The sequence below is a fragment of the Balearica regulorum genome, chromosome 28 (assembly GCF_011004875.1).
Source record: "Balearica regulorum gibbericeps isolate bBalReg1 chromosome 28, bBalReg1.pri, whole genome shotgun sequence".
NCBI classification, from domain to species: Eukaryota; Metazoa; Chordata; class Aves; order Gruiformes; family Gruidae; genus Balearica; species Balearica regulorum.
This window is the reverse complement of record NC_046211.1, coordinates 1453407-1470717: the sequence shown is the minus strand read 5'-3', so window position 1 is coordinate 1470717 and position 17311 is coordinate 1453407. Positions and strand designations below refer to the sequence as shown.

Sequence of the window (17311 nt, the reverse complement as noted above, 5' to 3'; positions counted from 1 at the left end):
CTGCAAGCCGGGACTCGTCGCTCGTCCCACCAAAGGCTCGGGCACCGCGCCCCGCGGGGCTGGAGGAACCGGTTCTTATCTCCTCGCCCAGCAGCCCCCACGCTGAGGCCCGGCCCGGCGTAGGGCCGCCAGCGCCATCATCTGCCAGGGCTGGGGCCGGCCCCGGTTCTTCCCAACCAGCCCGCACGGCTCGGGGCCTTCGCTCCCCCGGTCGGACCCCACACGGGGGTTGCCCCGGCAGAAAGCGGGGATACACCGGGGACAGCCCAGGCCGCAGGCCCAGCCAGGCCGCGGGGGGACCGAAAGAACCGTGAGGCCTCCTAAGGTCTTTGACGCCTCCGCCAAAGCCAGGACCTGCCGGGTGGCTCCTGCGGGATCGACCCCCGCCGCTGGGCTCAGGCGCCCGCCCGCTCCCGATCGATCGCGATCGCGGGGGAAACCGGGGACCGGCCCCGCTGGAATCCGGCCAGGCCGCAGCTGAGGCGCCGCCGCCGCCTGCCTGAGGGAGCTCCACCGCCCACGGTCCGGCCCCGCCCACCTCGCCCCGGAGAACCAATGCCCGGAAGGAATGCTCTCTGCGTCAGGGCTGCCCCGCCCAATAGCAGGGGAGGTGATGACTTACCGGGCTCTGCGCCTGCGCCGTACGTGTTGCTGCCGCCATTTTGGCCGGCTCGGCGCGGGCGGTGGGAGGAGGGAGGTTGTCTGTGGTGGCTGCCGCCATTTTGTCGCGGGTGTTCGAGTGCGGCGGGAGCGGGCGGAGGGTGCCGGAGTCAGCCCCACACCCCGCGCTACCCGCCAGCCAGCCCCACCGGAGACCTGGCGACCGTCTGCTTCGGTAAGAGCGGTTGGCCCTGGCCGGAGGGCTGCGAGGGGGACGCTGAGGAAGGAAGGGAGGGAGGGAGGATCCGTAAGGGGAGGCCGCGGGGTCGCCTCAGGCGGCGGGGGCCTGCCCGTTGCCGTTTGCGAGGGGGGAGGGGGCTGCGGTGTTTGCCCCTGGCCAGGCTTTGTGCCCTCAAGGCCGGGCTTTGTCCCACCGCCTCGTAGGGCGGCTGTCGGACGGGGCCGGATGGACAGCCCAGACTAGGCCTCGCCTTCCTCCCCGTCCTCGGCTGGCGGTGCCGGGGCAGCCCCCGCGCTCTGTGGCGGGCTTGTGGGAGCGGGGCTTCCTCTGCGAACTGCGTTGTGGTTGTTGTTCAGGAAAAATGCTTCTTAAACCTTTTTAATTAAAAAAAAAAAAATGTGGCTGCCTGTTGGCTTAATTTCTAGCTGCTGAACTGTAAAACACTGTAAAGAAAGCGTTTTGTTCGAGGTATTTTGAGGGTGAGTGCTTTTTGGCGGTCGTCTAAGCATTAAATTTGATACTAATTATATATAAAAAAAATAGAAGTTGATCTGCGTAGTTAGTGGGTTTGACCTTAGCGTATTTCAGTAGTATTTATCACTGCTGAAGCACTCGGACTTGAGCTGTGCCCTAAAGATGAGTAACAGCTGAGTTTAAGTCCCCTCGGTGCTTTTGTGAGGCGTGTGGCAGTTCTCGTGTATTAGATATTAAAAAGCCGAAGTGACTGTTCCCTTACACTTAATCTCTGTCCAAGCGGTTGCAATCGTAATGTACTATGGGAGGATGGAACTTTAATATTTTTGCAGCATACAAGACTTTTGTAGAGTAATTTTGGAATTTTATTGCCGAGTATATGGTATGTGTCTGTTTAAAACAAATTGGGGTTTCCATCTTGCTGATACTAAAAGCTTAGGAGCAGTGGTGGTGTCACTAGGTGCTGTACTAGACGAGGCATTTGGGTGCCATCTTGACTGCTGATGGACTGTATTTTTGCAGTATTATTCCTGCCAATCGTAAAGTTCTCACTTCCTAAAAAGATGACTTCTCATTAAGGATGAGTTAGCATAACTTGCTGATTTATTAAACCTGCTACCTCATGGCAGTGACACAGAAAACTTATTAAAAATGCATTTAATACTCCATTATCTACCCTGTTCTTGATTCTTTCCACCAAAGGAGCCAGAATGCAGGTTTTTTGAATGTTTAGCCAAGTAAGCACAAGATCTCTGTGCTCTTTGTTAAGCCTGGTTCTCGTGTCTTGCAGATTCTCTCGATCTGAAGATGGCTGCACAGTCAGCACCGAAGGTTGTGCTAAAGAGCACCACCAAGATGTCTCTGAACGAGCGGTGAGGAAGCCAACAGCAGCTTCAGCTCATAAGAAATTTTTTTACTTAATTATCACTGTCCGGTGTCCAAAAACCAACGTGGTTTCTGCCCTCTTTTAACCTGACTAAAACAAGCAGATGGCTATGCACCTCTGTCTTAAACTGCAACAAATGTGGTACGCAAGGTTAAAAGGGCGAGTGTTTTGGAGAAATTTATCCATAGCAGTTAATATTAAACTATTCAACACATAAATATGGTGGGATGTGTTATAACAAAAGAGAGAAACCTCACACCCTCCCTTTTTCTTCCACATGTTTTTACATTTATATAGTTGATGCTGCAGCACGGTAGCATGTTACCTAAGCTGCAGCAGGCTTGCTGCTTTGTCCGAGGCAGACACACGTGCATGTGGTCTGGCCTGTAAGAGGCATGCAGCAGGCCATGAAACAAGCCCGAAGGCCCTTTAACAACGTTTTGGGCCTTGTAAGAGGCAAATGCTTTGCTTCATCTCCATCTCTCTCTCTCCTTGAGTTCTTTATTTCTTCTGTTGAGTATTATTCTGGTTTTTTCCCATGCTTTTTTTGCGGTTCTACGGTGACAACTAACAGTGATGCTGCAGTTACGTTTCACTTTCTTACTAATTGCTCTTGGCTTAACGAGTTTAGTAACATCGAACCAGGGAGAAAGGGAGTTGTTTGCACGCGGTTCCTGCTCTAGCAAGTTCTGCAGTGAGGTGTAGCCTGAACCGGTGCTTGGAGCTTACGCCAGGAAAGATGAGTGCCGAGGTGAGGGAAGGCTTGCTGCTGGCCTGTTTTGTTTTGGTCGGTCCATATTCCTCGTCTGTAAGTGTTTTCTTTTGCAGTTTTGTGTGGTTCCCAGGACGCAGTAGAAAGCTGATGGGTCGCCACTAAGGAGGCTTACCATCTTGCTGTATGTTCTGCTCCTGTGTAGCTCTTGGAGACAGAAGATTCTTTGTGTACCAAAGAAATTGCTTTGAAAAGTGAACTGTTCTAATAAGTGAGCACATTTGGGTGGTGGCATTTCTTACGGCAGCAGTTCTGTGGTGTGCCAGAGGCACACTGGCCTTGTTCTCAGGGGGATGTCTTCTGTAAAGCTGCCTTCCAACATTGAGTTTTTAAAACAGTTTTGTCAGAGCTTTGAGGGTTAATTTGGCTTTTGCGGTCAGATTTCGGTTTGCTTTTCTGTTTCTGTGATGTCTTCCTCTCCCATCTGTCATGATCATCTCTGCTTATTGCTTGTTTTCATTCCTTCTGCCATTTCTAAAATCAGTAACCTAAAGCTTTATCACTTCTGAATTAATATGCAACATCATTTCTGAGTTTCCAGTTCTTGCACACTTGTGGAAAACAAGGAATACGTAATCACATATGACGTGACCTAAGTACCACTCTTTACGTAAGGTTCATGGGATCTGGAGATCCAATCTTGAGAACCATGAAATGCCAATAAATGTATGTAATAAAGCTTTATTTAAACACCCATTTTATTCGACCTTGAAGCTTTACTAACATGCTGAAGAACAAACAGCCGATGCCAGTGAATATTCGGGCTACCATGCAGCAGCAGCAGCAGCTAGCCAGTGCCAGAAACAGAAGACTGGCCCAGCAGATGGAGAACAGACCTTCTGTCCAGGCTGCTTTGAAGCTCAAACAGGTGAGAGACAGCGGCGTGTTTTGGGGCAGCCCGTTGATGTCTGTCACCGGTAGATGGCTTTTCAGGATGTGGTGGATTTTGAAAAACGCTCCTGAAAGTTAAAAACGAGAGACCTAGAAAGGACTTGCAGAAAATCTCACTTTTTACGTCAGATAAGTAATGCTTTGTAACTTACTGGTTAATGTTATTGAGTTGGGGTTTTTTTTTGTGCTGGTTGTTCATATCTCCTCTCTATTTTTTCAGAGAAATGTTCTCATTCTGGGTTTCTGGATCTGCCGAGTGCTTCATCTCGCAATCTAGCTGCAGTTACAATTGCTGCAGGCTGTTTCCAGTACTTGCTATCCAGTTAAGGCTGGTTGCTCCCATCCCCAACTCCACCCTCTCTTGGTGCACTCCCTCGATAGCAGCTGGCTGCGAGGATCAGATGAACAAACTGATTTTTTGATTGCTTGCGAATGCTAGAATGCAGGCCTGGATTCAAGGCATAGTGTTGCGTTCTCCTTACATAAAGAGTCTTTATCGTTCCACATTTCAGTGAGGAGTGCTACAGATTACGGTGTGTTCCTCAAATTGCCTTCGGTAGAGCAAACGTGTTAGATTTTGCTTTCTCTGCTGCAGTCGATGTGCTTCTCTGTAGCTCTGGACTTAGGGAAGGGGCTGGGGGCAAAATCTCGCTACAGCAGAAACCTCAATAACATACGGAAGAGCGCTGTTTGTCTAGGGTCCGCTCGCTGTCAGGCTGCAGGAGGTTTTGCAAGTTTTAAAGCTTATATTTAAATGGGAAGGCTGGTAAGGTTAACTTAAAATGTATGTGTAGGGCACAAATTGAAACCTGTGGGGTAGCGCTGCGCAGCTGTGTGGTGAGTTCAAATAGCGGCACTGCGTGACTTTTGACTTTTGAAGTAGTTAAATACAATTCTCTACGTTATCTCGCACACGAGAAGAAAGCCCTGGAAATTTCTTAGCTGAGCTGCTTCACCAAATAGCTGGAATGCTTAAACCTGCCCCACATGCTCACATTCAGGGCTCATTCTCTGATAAAAAGGAATGCAGCTGCTTTTTAAGATCTCTTGAGACTTCTGTTGTAAAAACAGACTCTGGTGCCAGTTAGCCTTGCAGAGCTTGTAAACAAAAGCTCTGGAAATGGTAGTCTAAATTATTTTCTGCTGAAAAAGAAAGAGAAGTTTGAAAAGTTAAGAATTTCACAAGTGGTAAGTGAAACCAATTGAAAGCATGAAGTTTCTGCATGCTGAATTGAGGTGCTGCAGAGGAGCAGGGGGAAAACTGATCCTTAGCTCTTAAACCCCTTTGATTTTATTTTTTTTTTTTTTTACGTTGGGCATAGGTGTGCTTTCACGGTCTTCTGGAGTTAAATGCTGCAAGGGAGGGCCACAGTAAGGTGTAGGGAAATGTGGAAACATGGTTTATGCTGGTTGTTCTTTGAAGATTGCAGGTTGCTCTGGAAGTTGATGTGATGATTGGATTTTTACAAGTGCTATACTTGGTGTCACCGGGAGCTTTTGTGATCCTTCTGGATGGGCTCTGTCCGGAAGCGCTGGGGAGCATTGATCCCAGTGATGGGTCACCTGTGCTTCAGAAAGGACTTCTCTAAACTCCTGCGGAGCACTGCTTGTGCACGTAAACTGCTGGGTTTTTAATGTAAAAACATTTATACTGGCTGTGGTTCTAGACATGCGTTTACTTAGTAGCTGGAGCAGACCAAGGTGCTGCCGCTCTGAGGTAGAGCACCCTTAGGCTGTGTCAGTGCAAAGTCCAGCAGCTTATCTTAAACTCTCATGGTAAGTGACATAAACGAACAATTGGATGTGGAACATACATGTGCTTTTTCATTCCTTTCTGCCAGGGAGGCAGGGCAAAAGAGAGAGGCTGACATTTTCAGACTGCTGCAGCTGTTGGAAAAATGAATGACTATCTAAACTCTGAGGCAATAGAACTTAAAATCTTAGTACCGCTACAGGAGAGACTGATTTTAGAGGAACCAATTCAGCTGTCCGTGGGCTTGGGTCAGGCAGACCTGTAAAGCTGACAAGCAATAAATTTAAGCAACTCTTGGAACCTGTAGTAAAATACAGCCTTTATGGCTGCTTGCATCACGTTACCTTTTTAGGGCCGAGAGCTCTTGTTCTTGAGACAAGCGTGAGGGTTCCCTCTTGCTTCTTGCCTCCTTGTAGGGCTCAGCGGTGCCTGCAGAAGCCACAGCCGCCTCTGTGGAGCCCAAACTGGTACCAGTGTGTGTTAATGATACTGGGATGTAAATTGGCAGTTCAGCTGCTGCTTCACGAGCAGTTGAGCCGTTTCTGCAGCGGTTCTGGTACAGGGATTTGAGGGCAGGAGCTGCTAGAGCTGTCCCAAGGGATGCTAGCTCTGTCTGTAAAACAGAGTCTGGTGGCTGGACATACAGGACACGCAAAAAAACCCACCAAAAAAACCAACCAAACCACTTCAGAAGTCAGATACACAAATATCAGTATTTTGCTGTTCTAGTGAGGGTAGATTTCTTCAGTCTAGTTTCCTGTTAGGAATATAGATGGAAAAGCTGATGCTTTTCCTAGCTGTGGCCGTAGTCTGCGTGGAAGCCTAGCCGGGATGGGGCAGTGGGCCACTGGGGATGATATTCGTGGCACATGGCTGCACTGATGTCCCTTGCCCTGCAGAGGTAGGTTAGCCTGTGCCACAGCAGGGGTAGTTGCTTTCCATCTCGGGGGTTTGCTTGGACCATCACCTTCCAGCAGAAAGGATTAGCAGGCTGCCTTGCAGATTAAGTGTCTGCTTTGATTTGGACAGAGCAGCACTGCTAAAACTGGAGAGAAATATTTCCTTCCAAATCTGCAAACTTTCTTGTCTCTGTACAAACACTTGCTTCCAGGAAAGGTCTTTGTTCTCTGTTTGGCCTTCACAAATTATCCCTCCCAGAGCAGACTTGATTGTCTTCCTTTGAAGCTTGATTACATATTGCAGAGAGCTGGTGACCCTCTATTTTATTTAAAAAAAAAAAAACCAAAACACACCACTTTTATTGATAGGCAGTTGCTATGCAGTTTGTGTCGCAAATCTGAGATTGCTGCATGACTTTTTTTTTTTGTTTCTTAAAAATCTTTTATTCCAGAAGAGCTTAAAACAACGCCTCGGTAAAAGTAACATTCAGGCACGATTAGGCCGGCCGGCGGGACCCCTTGCTCGCGGAGCCATGGGAGGAAGAGGACTGTCCATGGGGCAGAGAGGCTTGCCGCGAGGAGCCATGCGTGGTGGCCGGGGAGCCAGAGCTCTTCTGAGAGGAGGAGTCCCACTCAGAGGTCAGTACCCTGGCTGGACGTTGGTAACGCGGTCTTCTTGACAGCACGACTCTGATTCTGTTGCTCGGTCTGAAACTGAAGTTCTTTCTGATTTGAATCCCTGTTCTGTGTTGAAGGTCAGAGCCTGCTTCGTGGAGGACGAGGTATATCCCCCAGGATGGGCCTGAGAAGAGGTGGCATTAGAGGTCGCGGTGGCCCCGGAAGAGGTGGTCTAGGCAGAGGCGCCATGGGCCGCGGAGGGCTTGGTGGCAGAGGTTAGTGTGTGCAGACTTGAGGAGTTTCGGGAGGTCCTTGACGCTGTCGACGTTGCTGGAGGGGTTCTGGGGATCGTCAGCGGACTTGTTGGCTCCTGCGGGTTATCACTTGGTTCTGTGACGCTTGGAACAGCAGTCGAGGCAGTTGAGGGATCTCCAGCGTATTGAGGAAGATTCCGCTGTCTCCTCACACTTAAGAAGGAAATGATAGCCTGTGTAAACAAAGACTCTCAAAAATAATTAGTGAGGGGGTGTGTTGGGTTTGCAGGACAAGGTTTTGGTAGCCGCCTCTGTAGGGCCCCCCCCCCCCCACTGCCAAAACCTTGCCACGCAAACCCAACACGGGGAAAATTTAACAGCGTAGAAAGCCTAAACCCCTGCAGAATAAACTTAAATTCAGAGCCTGAAACTGCACCAAGTCTTGGGTAAATGAACTCTTTTCAACAACAAAGCAGAGAAGCAGTAAAGCAGGAGTGCAAGAGGAAATACAGGAGACAGCTGTTGATGGGTGGTTAATGTTTCAGACAGATGTTTGGTTAGAACATCAGCCAAATGTTCTCTCTTGTTACTTTGGGACTGGCCCCGCGTTTGTAGGAGCTAGAGCCGCAGTTGTCGGGAAGCTGCCTATCTCTTGACAGCTTTGGCTCGTAGCTTTAGCTCCGTTCCTTAGCCTGACAAACACACGCTGATCGATGGGGGCTCTTGGGGATCCTACTTCTGAAGGAGTCTGAAAACCTCTCAATCTGAAGTACATGTCTGTAGGAAAAATTTGCTCATAACGGTTCGCGGCATTGCCGTTTTGCCAAAAGCTCCAGCCTATCCCAGAGATGTGCGGGATTTTGGGGTACGCTCCGCGGGAGAGAAGCACGCAGCGCGTAGGTGGGGGTTGGAGTCTGAGCTAAGAGCGTAGCTCTTAAGCGTGGATCAAATGTCTGTCTGGGCTGAGACGGGAGCCTGGGGAGATAATCCGGAGCAGCTCTGCCCAGCACGCTGCGTCGTTCAGGCTCCGCCAGAGGAGCGGCGACCGCAGCGAACGCCGAGGCTCGGTCTGGTGGAGCGCGTAACCGTCATCTTGTCTCTCTGTAAGGTCGCGGCATGGCGGGCCGGGGACGAGGGGGCTTCGGAGGTCGTGGCAGAGGACGAGGACGAGGAAGAGGATCGGCACGTCCTGCGTTGACCAAGGAGCAGCTGGACAACCAGTTGGATGCTTACATGTCTAAAACGAAAGGACACCTCGATGCCGAGCTGGATGCTTACATGGCTCAGACAGACCCGGAAACAAACGACTGAAGGTCGTTCCGAGAGACTGTCGCTGAAGTTAGTGTGTTATGTCGATGCCCATAAGCTAAAAACGGAAACCCTGATTCACGCTGGAAGGACCCGCAGGAATAGGGAGCGGCCCTGTTCTACCGAAAAACCAGACTTTAGTGTGTTCCTTTAACATTTTGATACTATCTGTTGTATGAAACCTTTTTTTTTTTTGGATTTTTTTTTATATCTCTCTCTCTCTCTTTCCCCGAGTACTCCAAACATGAATGTGACAGATCTGCTGCAGTTAATCGGCTGACATCAGCGCTGGTGCCTCGCTGTGTGGCGTGTTAGACGAAGCTCTCGTCGGTGCTGGGATCCCGCGGTTACATGTCTCAAGCTCCACAGTTGTGTCTTGGGGTCGGCCCTGTCCCCGAGCGTGACCCAAGGGCCAAGTTTGCACCCGCAGTTCAATTTAACCCATCCGAAGCAAAAAAAAAAAAAAAACCAACCCCAAAAACCCCACAAACCACAACTCCCAGCAGGGCAAACAGGCCAATTTTCTTGTTTTGCACCAAAACTTCCGTTGGTAGCCAGTGTTCTGTTAATGCCTAGTGCAGAGCCCTTCCCAGGTTGAGAACTTCCTTGGTTTGTTGGTTTTGTTGTTTTTTTTAGATAACTTTGAATTTCTTTTTGCATTGTGTTTGAACAGATGGCACCAGTAGTATCTGTATCTGCGAGAAAACGAGTGTTTATTTAAAGGAGTTGGAAGCAGGAACATAAAACTTACAGCTGTGACGGCAAAGTGTGGTAGAACTGTCTCTTTTAACACACCAAAATTCCTGTTACCTTTCGGGGTAACCAAAACCGCCTCCTCGGGTCAGACCAACTGCCTGCGCTTACCCCAAGGGTTTGGGAAGGGGTCTCTTCCTCCCCCTCCTCAAGTTTTAAGTTCGACCGTTCTGTGACCTGTTCCGGTTTCAGTGGAATCCTGTATTTCTGGTTTGTTGTAACAAAGGAGAAATAATTATAAAAGCGATGTGGTGGACTCTGGGTGGATTTTTTTTTTTTTTTTTTTAATTTTCCCTGGAAATGGGGTTTGTTTGGGTTGGGGTGGTTTGTTTTGGGTTGGTTTTTTTAATTTTTTTTCTTTTTTTTTTTTTTGCTCTGGGATAATTTGACCTTGGAGGGGGGGGAGAAGGGAGCGGAGGGATGTCTGTGTCCACCCTTCCCCAGCGGGAGCAGCCTGTCTCCTGCCTGCGCAGTACAAAGGCCGGGGGCTGAGGCTGCAGAGCCTGCATCCCCCCCCCCATTCCCGCAGCAGGAAGCCGCCGGCTCCCGTCTCCTTCCCAGGGCTGCCCCGCCGCGGGGTGCTGGGGGGGGGGAACCGGGGACCCTCGGGGCGAGCCGGGAACCCCCGGGCGGGAACCGGCGCCGGGCGGAGCGGGCGGCGATGGATCCGTCTGACCGCAGACAGCCGCCCCGCCCGCCATGGTAGCTGTACCGCTATTGGTTAGTAACGCGACGACCTCCTGTCACGACGCCTGCTATTGGCTGCGACGCTCCAGCGCCTCACGCGTTCCGGCTTCTCCTTTTGTTTTTGTAGCAAACAAGTTGCAAAGCGGCGGCAGGGTCGGGCAGGGCAGCGGGCTGCGGGCAGCGAGCTGCGGGCAGCGAGCTGCGGGCAGGGCTGCGGGCAGCGGGCAGGGCTGCGGGCAGGGCTCCGGGCAGGCGGAGGACATGCAGGAGGAACCGGGCCCCGAGTGAGGACAGCCGGGCGGTGGAGGTGAGTAGCCAGCCCGGTCCCGGTGCACGTTCCCCGCCCCACACACACACGCACTCCGTATCGACCCCGGGTCCCACGGCTGTCCCCACTCGTGTCCCCTCCTCGAAGCCCAGCGTCCAGCCCGTCGCCCCTCTCTGCCGACCCCACCTGCCCGCTGCAGCATCTCCCCGGGCCCTCGCTGTCAGCGCGGCCGCCCCCGTTAAACCGCAGGGGCCCCCCCAGCCGCTGAGGCAGCCCCCCTGCGCCTCTCCCCGCTTTCCTCCCACCGGTAGCTCCAGAGCTGCACCAAACCCAGGGAAACAGCCGTTTTCAGCCCACGGGTGACCTCGGGACAGAGGTGGGCCACCGCCCCACGAAGTCCTGGGAGTTGTTGGGATGTGGCAGCGATGGCTCCTTGGTACTCGCTTTTCCAGGGCATCCTCCCCGCTTCCCTCCCTGCGCTCCTCGGCCTCCCTCCATCAGCCCAGCCTTCAAGCCCCGGGGAGCGTCCCCTTCCCCAGCCCGGGGAGCTGGATCTGGGGGCAGAAGCTGTGTTGGCAGCGGGGAGGTGCAGGCAGGAATGATGTCCCCACCCGGACACCCGTGGGTCCCTTTGTCCCTGCCCTTGGGATTATCTGGGAGCAAAGTTGATGGCCCCGGAGCCCGGGAGGTTAGGCCAGAGCCCGTGTCCGCGCGAGGGACCGGGGCTGGGGCTCAGCGAGGTGTTTGTATGGCAGGAGCGATGCGGGGTGGGGAGGAGGGGACACCTCGATCCCAGCCCCGCAGGAGAAGCCCTGACAGGTTTGTCAAAAGGCCCCGGCCGCGTCCCCTCGGCTGGGACAAAAGACTCGCACCGAAATGTCACTTCCCATCTGGAGCGGGGCGATGAGGCGCCTCGTTATTCCTCTGGTTCGCACCGACGCCGGGGCCGGGGGGGGCCTTTCGGGGTCCGCTCTGCCTGCGGTGCCGACAGGGACAGCCGTCCTCTCCGAGAGCCGGCGAGCTCTCCTGGCTGTCGCGTCGCCGTGGGGGGAGCTGGAGCTGGGGAGAAGCCGTCTCTGGCCCCAGCTCACCCCAGTTTCCCCCAGATCAGACGGGGCTGAGTTTCGGATGGGGCTGGAGACGGCCCTGGCCCTTTCCTGGAACAGCCGGCACTGGCCTTGGGGTCCAGCCACCAGAGCCGGGGGGAACCGGGACCGACACCAGGGCCCCTGGACACCCCGTCCAGCGTGATCCTGGACAGCCTTTGCTCGCGCAGAGTCCCCACCACCCTCTTTCACCTCCTTTGGCCTCAAAATTGAGCCCTGAGGCTCAGCACGCCAGGCAGGCAGTGCCCCTGGAGACGAGCGGGCTGGCAGGGAGCAGGCAGGAGTGCCGGCATCGGGGCAGCACCCGGCATCCCCGGGACGGGTGCCCGAGGCTGCGTTAGCACCCACGGGGTGACCCCGTAGCCTGGCGGGGTGCTCAGGGTTGTGCCCCAGCCATGGGGGGGGTCCACAGTCTGTGGCCCCCCTCAGCGTCCCCAGAGGTGTCCCCATGGCCGATGGCATCTGGCTGGTCTCAAGCCGCAGGAGCCCGGCCAGCGGCATCGCTCCGGCAAGACGGGGGCCGTGGCTCTATGCCCGCACGGGAGGCGGTGGCGGCGGGGGGGGGGGGAAACGAGCAGGCAGGGCGCCGGCAGGCCAGCCTGCCTCCCGTCCCGCGGATAAGCGGAGCAGGGGGCTGACGGTTTGTTGTGTCTGCCGCCGGCCCAAGGTTTTTCTCAGGCCCTGGAGCGTCGCACCCACCGCGATACAGAACCAGCACCCAACTGCAGCGGCACCGCAGCAGGCGCGGAGCCCCGGCGCAGCCACCGCCGGGGCGGGGATGCTCGCGGGGCCCCGGCACGCGTGCGTGTGTGCGCGGCTCTTGGCGTCTACGCGGTCTGGCAGGGGAGACAGGAAAGGGAGAAGCGCGGCAGCGAGCGAGGGGTTAAGGAGCGGCGCCAAGCTGGGGCTCTGTTTAGTCTGGCCCCCGCGTCAGCGATGGGACGGGCGGCACGGAGCACGTGTCCATCACCCCGGCCCAGAGCGAGCACTTGAACGCTTACACGCACGCAGGCACCCTTGCACGCCGCACGCACGCGGGCGTGCTCTCTGACGGGTTGCTGGTGTGACACGGACGGTGTCCCTACAACCCGTGCACGCCGCCGAGCGTGACACCGTGGCCCAGCTCTGGCTGGAGCCAGGGACGGCGGGGAGCTGGGGACGCGCCGAGTGTCCCGGCATCGCTGTCACCCCTGTGCCTCTTCCCACGCTGGACAGGGATCATGGAACCCAGGCGTCCGGGCCGGCCCCCCCGGTTCAAGGTGACATACGGCTTTGTCCCACGTCCTCCTCGCCTGCCACGTGCTGTTTCGGGAGGCTGCCGTGTCCCTCTTGCCGGCGCCAACGGCACCTCGTACGGTGCTGAACTCCCAGCTCGGCGGCCCCGTGCCACGGCAGCCGTGCAGGCGGCGAGGGCAGGGGGGACGGCAGGTCCCCTGCCGCGGGGTGACAGGCAGGGCCGTGCCGTGCCGTGCCTTGCAGGGGAGCAGCGCCATGTCCCTCGGCGCGCCCACGAGCAGCGACGCCTGCCTGAGCATCGTGCACAGCCTGATGTGCCACCGGCAGGGCGGGGAGAACGAGACCTTCGCCAAGCGAGCCATCGAGAGCCTCGTCAAGAAGCTCAAGGAGAAGAAGGACGAGCTCGACTCGCTCATCACCGCCATCACCACCAACGGCGCCCACCCCAGCAAGTGCGTCACCATCCAGCGCACCTTGGACGGGCGGCTCCAGGTAACCCTGCCACGCCGGGACCTGGGGGTCCGGGTGCCTCGCGACAGCCTGACACCCCCCCCTCGTGCACCCCACAGACCTCCCCGAGCTGGGGGGACCTGGGTGTTGGGGTGTCCCAAAACCCCCGAGACCCCACAGCCCTCCCTGAGCTGGGGAAGGGGCAAGTTTTGGGGTGTCCCCAAACCCCTGAGACCCCACAGCAGTCCCTGAGCCGGAGGGTGGGGCAGTTTTGTGGTGCCCCACGACCCCTGAGACCCCACAGCCCTCCCAAGCTGGGGGGGGGGGGGCGGGCAAGTTTTGGGGTGCCCAACGACCCCTGAGACCCCACAGCCCTCACCAAGCTGGCGGGAGGCGACCCAGGCACCCCATGGCCCCCCATACAAGCCCTCCCCAAGCTTGGGGGACCCGGATGTTGGGATGCCCCAAGACCCCCCCCAGTCCTCCCCAAACTGGGGGAACCCAAACCTCCTGGTACCCCAGAACCCCCCCCCCAGCCCTCCCCAAGCTGGGGGGGTCCCAGGAGGACAGCAGGGGGACCCCCGCCACGTCAAGCCTGCGGTTCCGGGCTGGGAGCCACGCTGACTTCAGCGTCTGGGCTCGCACACCCCCCCTTCAACAGCCACCCCAGAGATGGGGGGGACAGGGACAGGCAGAGGTGTGTGTGTCCCCCCCCCCAGTCTGGGCAGATGCATCCAGGCAGCGTTGCCCCCTGCCCGCGGTTTGTGTCCCCCCTCCCCGTCTCCTGCGCTGGCATCCCCCGGCGACTCTGCCCCCCCCTTTCCCGGGATGAGTCACTGTCTGGCAGCCTGCGAGCCGGGGGGGGGGGGGGGGGGGAGCGGGGGGGTTGTTATGTCTGGAGCCGGGGAGGTGCAGGGGGACCCCCCCCCACCCCCGTCTGCCGGGGGGTCCCGGCCTGGCGCCAGCCCCTGCACCCGGGGGTTGGCGGGGAGGGGAGGGGGGGATGTGGGGAGTGGGGGGGTCCGGCATCCCGGCTGGATGCAGTCAGCCCTGAGGGGGGGACCCACACCCCATCCCTGCTCCCGGTGTCCCCCGTCCTGTGTGTGTGTGTCCCCCCCCCACGCAGGTGGCCGGCAGGAAGGGGTTCCCCCACGTCATCTACGCCCGGCTCTGGCGCTGGCCCGACCTGCACAAAAACGAGCTGAAACACGTCAAATTCTGCCAATTCGCCTTCGACCTCAAATACGACAGCGTCTGCGTCAACCCCTACCACTACGAGCGCGTGGTGGCCCCCGCCATCGGTGAGCCGGCCCCACCGGGACCCCCGGCACCCCTTGGGGGGGGGGGGGGGGCCACCCCATTCCCACCACCAGCACCCATAACCACCCACCCCCCCCCACCCCCCCAAATCTCTTCCCGGCAGGTCTGAGCATCCAGAGCACAGGTGAGACCCCGACACGGGGCCGGCGGGGAGCACCCCCAGAGCCAGCGTCCCCCCCACACGGCGGGTCCCCGTACCCCCTATGGTCTCCGGTGTGTGTCCCCCCCCCCTCCCCAGTGCCCCCCACGCGCCTGGTGAAGGAGGAGTTTGTCCATGACTGTGTGCAGATGGAGGTGCCGCCCGAGCGGGAGCAGGGGGTCAAGCGGGCGCCGCGTCTGCCCCCCGCCGAACCCTACCGCCAGCCGCTGCCCCCCCTGCAGCTCCCCGAGTCCCCCCGCATCCCCAGGAGCCTCTACCCCGCGCTGCCCATGTCCCCCCCAGGTGAGACCCCGTAACCCCCAGCCCCTGGGAAGGGTTTGGGGGGGGTGTCAGCCTGAACCCACCCCCCCACATACTCTCCCCCCACCCCCCCACCCAACTGTGTCCCCCCCACAGTGGCTCCCGGAGGCTCCCTGCTCTCGCTGCCCCACGGCGAGGGGCTGCTGCAGATCGCGTGCCCCACGCCACCCCCGGCCGCCCCGGCGCAGCCCCCCCCGCAGAACGGCTACCCCAAGCCGCCCTACCACAGTGAGTACCGGGGACACCCCGCGTCGTCGTGTGCCCCCCCCCCCCCAGCCTGCGGGGACACCCCCACACCCACCCTCTCTCCTGCACCAGGTTCGCCGGCGAGCTGGACCGGCGCAGCCGTCTACGCACCGAGCCTGGGGGGGCCGCAGCCCGGCAGCCGGAGCCACCCGCAGCCCCCGCTCCACCACCCCAACCACTACTGTAAGTTTGGGGGACACCTGGGGGGTGGGGGGTGGGGGGGGTCGTCTGCAGGGTCCCAGTCCCTTCACGGCGCTGAGCCCATCTCTGCCCCCTCCCCAGGGCCCCCACACCCCAGCTCCGGGCCGTACCAGCACCCGGTGTCCGCCCACCCCGGTAAGTGCCCCCCACCCTGATTAGCACCCAGTAACAGTCGTGGGTGCCCTGACACCCACCCCCCCCCCCCCAATCCATGTGTCCCCCCCACCCAGGGCCGGAGTTTTGGTGCTCCATCGCCTACTTTGAGATGGACGTGCAGGTGGGGGAGATCTTCAAGGTGCCGTCCAGCTGCCCCGTGGTCGTCGTGGACGGTTACGTGGACCCCTCGGGGGGGGACCGCTTCTGCCTGGGGCAGCTCTCCAACGTGCACCGCACCGACGCCAGCGAACGGGCCCGGTGGGGCAGGGGGCGAGGGGGAGGGGGGGGCGTGTGGGGCAGGAGGGGGAAAAGGGGGGGGGAGGTTGGGGGGTGAAGGAGGGATGGAGGGGGTAAGGTAGGGGGGCAAAAGGGGGGTGTAGGGGTGATGTCTGGGGTGGGGGGGGTATAGGGGGCAACTGGGGGATGGTGGGGCAGAAGGAGGATATGGGGGGGAACGGGCAATGTGGGGGGGTATAGGGGGAATGGGCAATGTATGGGGGATATAGGGGGAATGGGCAATGTATGGGGGTATAGGGGGGAATGGGCAATGTATGGGGGTATAGGGGGGAATGGGCAATGTATGGGGGATATAGGGGGAATGGGCAATGTACAGGGCAGGGGGGGTATAAAGGGGGAAATGGGGGATGTACAGGGTGGGGGGGATATAGGGGGGGTTTTGGGGGCAGCCGGGGGTGCCGGTGCTGAGGGTCTCTGCGGGACAGGCTGCATATCGGGAAGGGCGTGCAGCTGGAGTGCCGGGGCGAGGGCGACGTGTGGATGCGGTGCCTGAGCGACCACGCCGTCTTCGTGCAGAGCTACTACCTCGACCGGGAGGCGGGGAGAGCCCCCGGTGACGCCGTGCACAAGATCTACCCCGGCGCCTACATCAAGGTGGGGCGTCCCCGGGGATAACGGGGGGACACCGTGTCCCAGGAGGGGATTCCCCCCCCACCCCACACACACACACCCCCCACCCCGGTGCTCTCCTGCTCAGGGGGTCCCCCTGCGTTGCCCCCCAGGTATTTGACCTGCGCCAGTGCCACCGCCAGATGCAGCAGCAAGCGGCCACGGCCCAAGCTGCGGCCGCAGCTCAGGCTGCCGCCGTGGCCGGCAACATCCCGGGTCCCGGTTCGGTGGGAGGCATCGCGCCCGCCGTGGGTGAGTGGGCTGGGACAGCGTTGGGGGGGGGTGGGCGCACACACACACCCCCCCTGGGACCCCCGTGGCTATGGGGATCCCCCACCTACGTCCGCGTCCCTCCCGGACAGGGCTTTCGGCAGCGGCAGGGATCGGCGTGGACGACCTGCGGCGGTTGTGCATCCTGCGGCTGAGCTTTGTCAAGGGCTGGGGGCCCGACTACCCCCGGCAGAGCATCAAGCACACGCCATGCTGGATCGAGGTGCACCTCCACCGCGCCCTGCAGCTGCTGGACGAGGTCCTGCACACCATGCCTGCCGCCGAGCCGGGCCCCCTGCGCTAACGCCTGCCCCTCTTAATTTAATTTTTGTAAGAAAAAGCCAAAAAAAAAAAAAAAAAAGCAAAAAAAAAAAAAAAGGAAGCAAAAGTACTGAAAACATGCGGCAGGGGGTTTAACCTTTATTTAATGACGAGTTTGGGGTTTGCTGCTTGGCTCTGCGCCTTCCGCGGATGCTGGGCGCTGTGGAGGGCGAGGGCTGTGCGCCCAGCTGTGCCGCCAGCTGTCATCCAGCTGTGCATCCAGCTGCCCCCCCCA

At 58.1% G+C, this 17311-nt stretch overlaps 2 protein-coding genes across 5 annotated transcripts; both read left to right on the top strand.

The window, feature by feature from the left end:
- The first annotated feature begins 646 nt into the window (after positions 1-646).
- On the top strand, positions 647-9696 carry CHTOP (chromatin target of PRMT1). 3 transcript variants are annotated; one of them, XM_075737503.1, is made up of 6 exons: positions 647-835; positions 2106-2187; positions 3688-3841; positions 6972-7155; positions 7272-7409; positions 8497-9696. In XM_075737503.1, exons 2-6 carry the CDS (start codon positions 2123-2125, stop codon positions 8697-8699), a joined length of 744 nt encoding a protein of 247 aa, XP_075593618.1. In that variant the 5' UTR covers positions 647-835; positions 2106-2122; the 3' UTR covers positions 8700-9696. The 3 variants fall into 3 exon arrangements, 2 of the variants coding, with proteins under 2 accessions (XP_075593618.1, XP_075593617.1); XM_075737502.1 differs by having other exon boundaries at positions 656-835; positions 6969-7155; XR_012832684.1 differs by lacking the exons at positions 7272-7409; positions 8497-9696 and adding an exon at positions 4085-4397 and having other exon boundaries at positions 6969-7107.
- Positions 9697-10269: 573 nt separating this feature from the next.
- On the top strand, positions 10270-17274 carry LOC142598386 (mothers against decapentaplegic homolog 4-like). 2 transcript variants are annotated; one of them, XM_075736900.1, is made up of 12 exons: positions 10270-10443; positions 12990-13238; positions 14323-14497; positions 14620-14640; positions 14755-14958; positions 15073-15204; positions 15295-15405; positions 15505-15558; positions 15654-15837; positions 16302-16470; positions 16599-16737; positions 16848-17274. In XM_075736900.1, exons 2-12 carry the CDS (start codon positions 13002-13004, stop codon positions 17057-17059), a joined length of 1638 nt encoding a protein of 545 aa, XP_075593015.1. In that variant the 5' UTR covers positions 10270-10443; positions 12990-13001; the 3' UTR covers positions 17060-17274. The 2 variants fall into 2 exon arrangements, with proteins under 2 accessions (XP_075593015.1, XP_075593014.1); XM_075736899.1 differs by lacking the exon at positions 10270-10443 and adding an exon at positions 11160-12769.
- Positions 17275-17311: the final 37 nt, after the last annotated feature.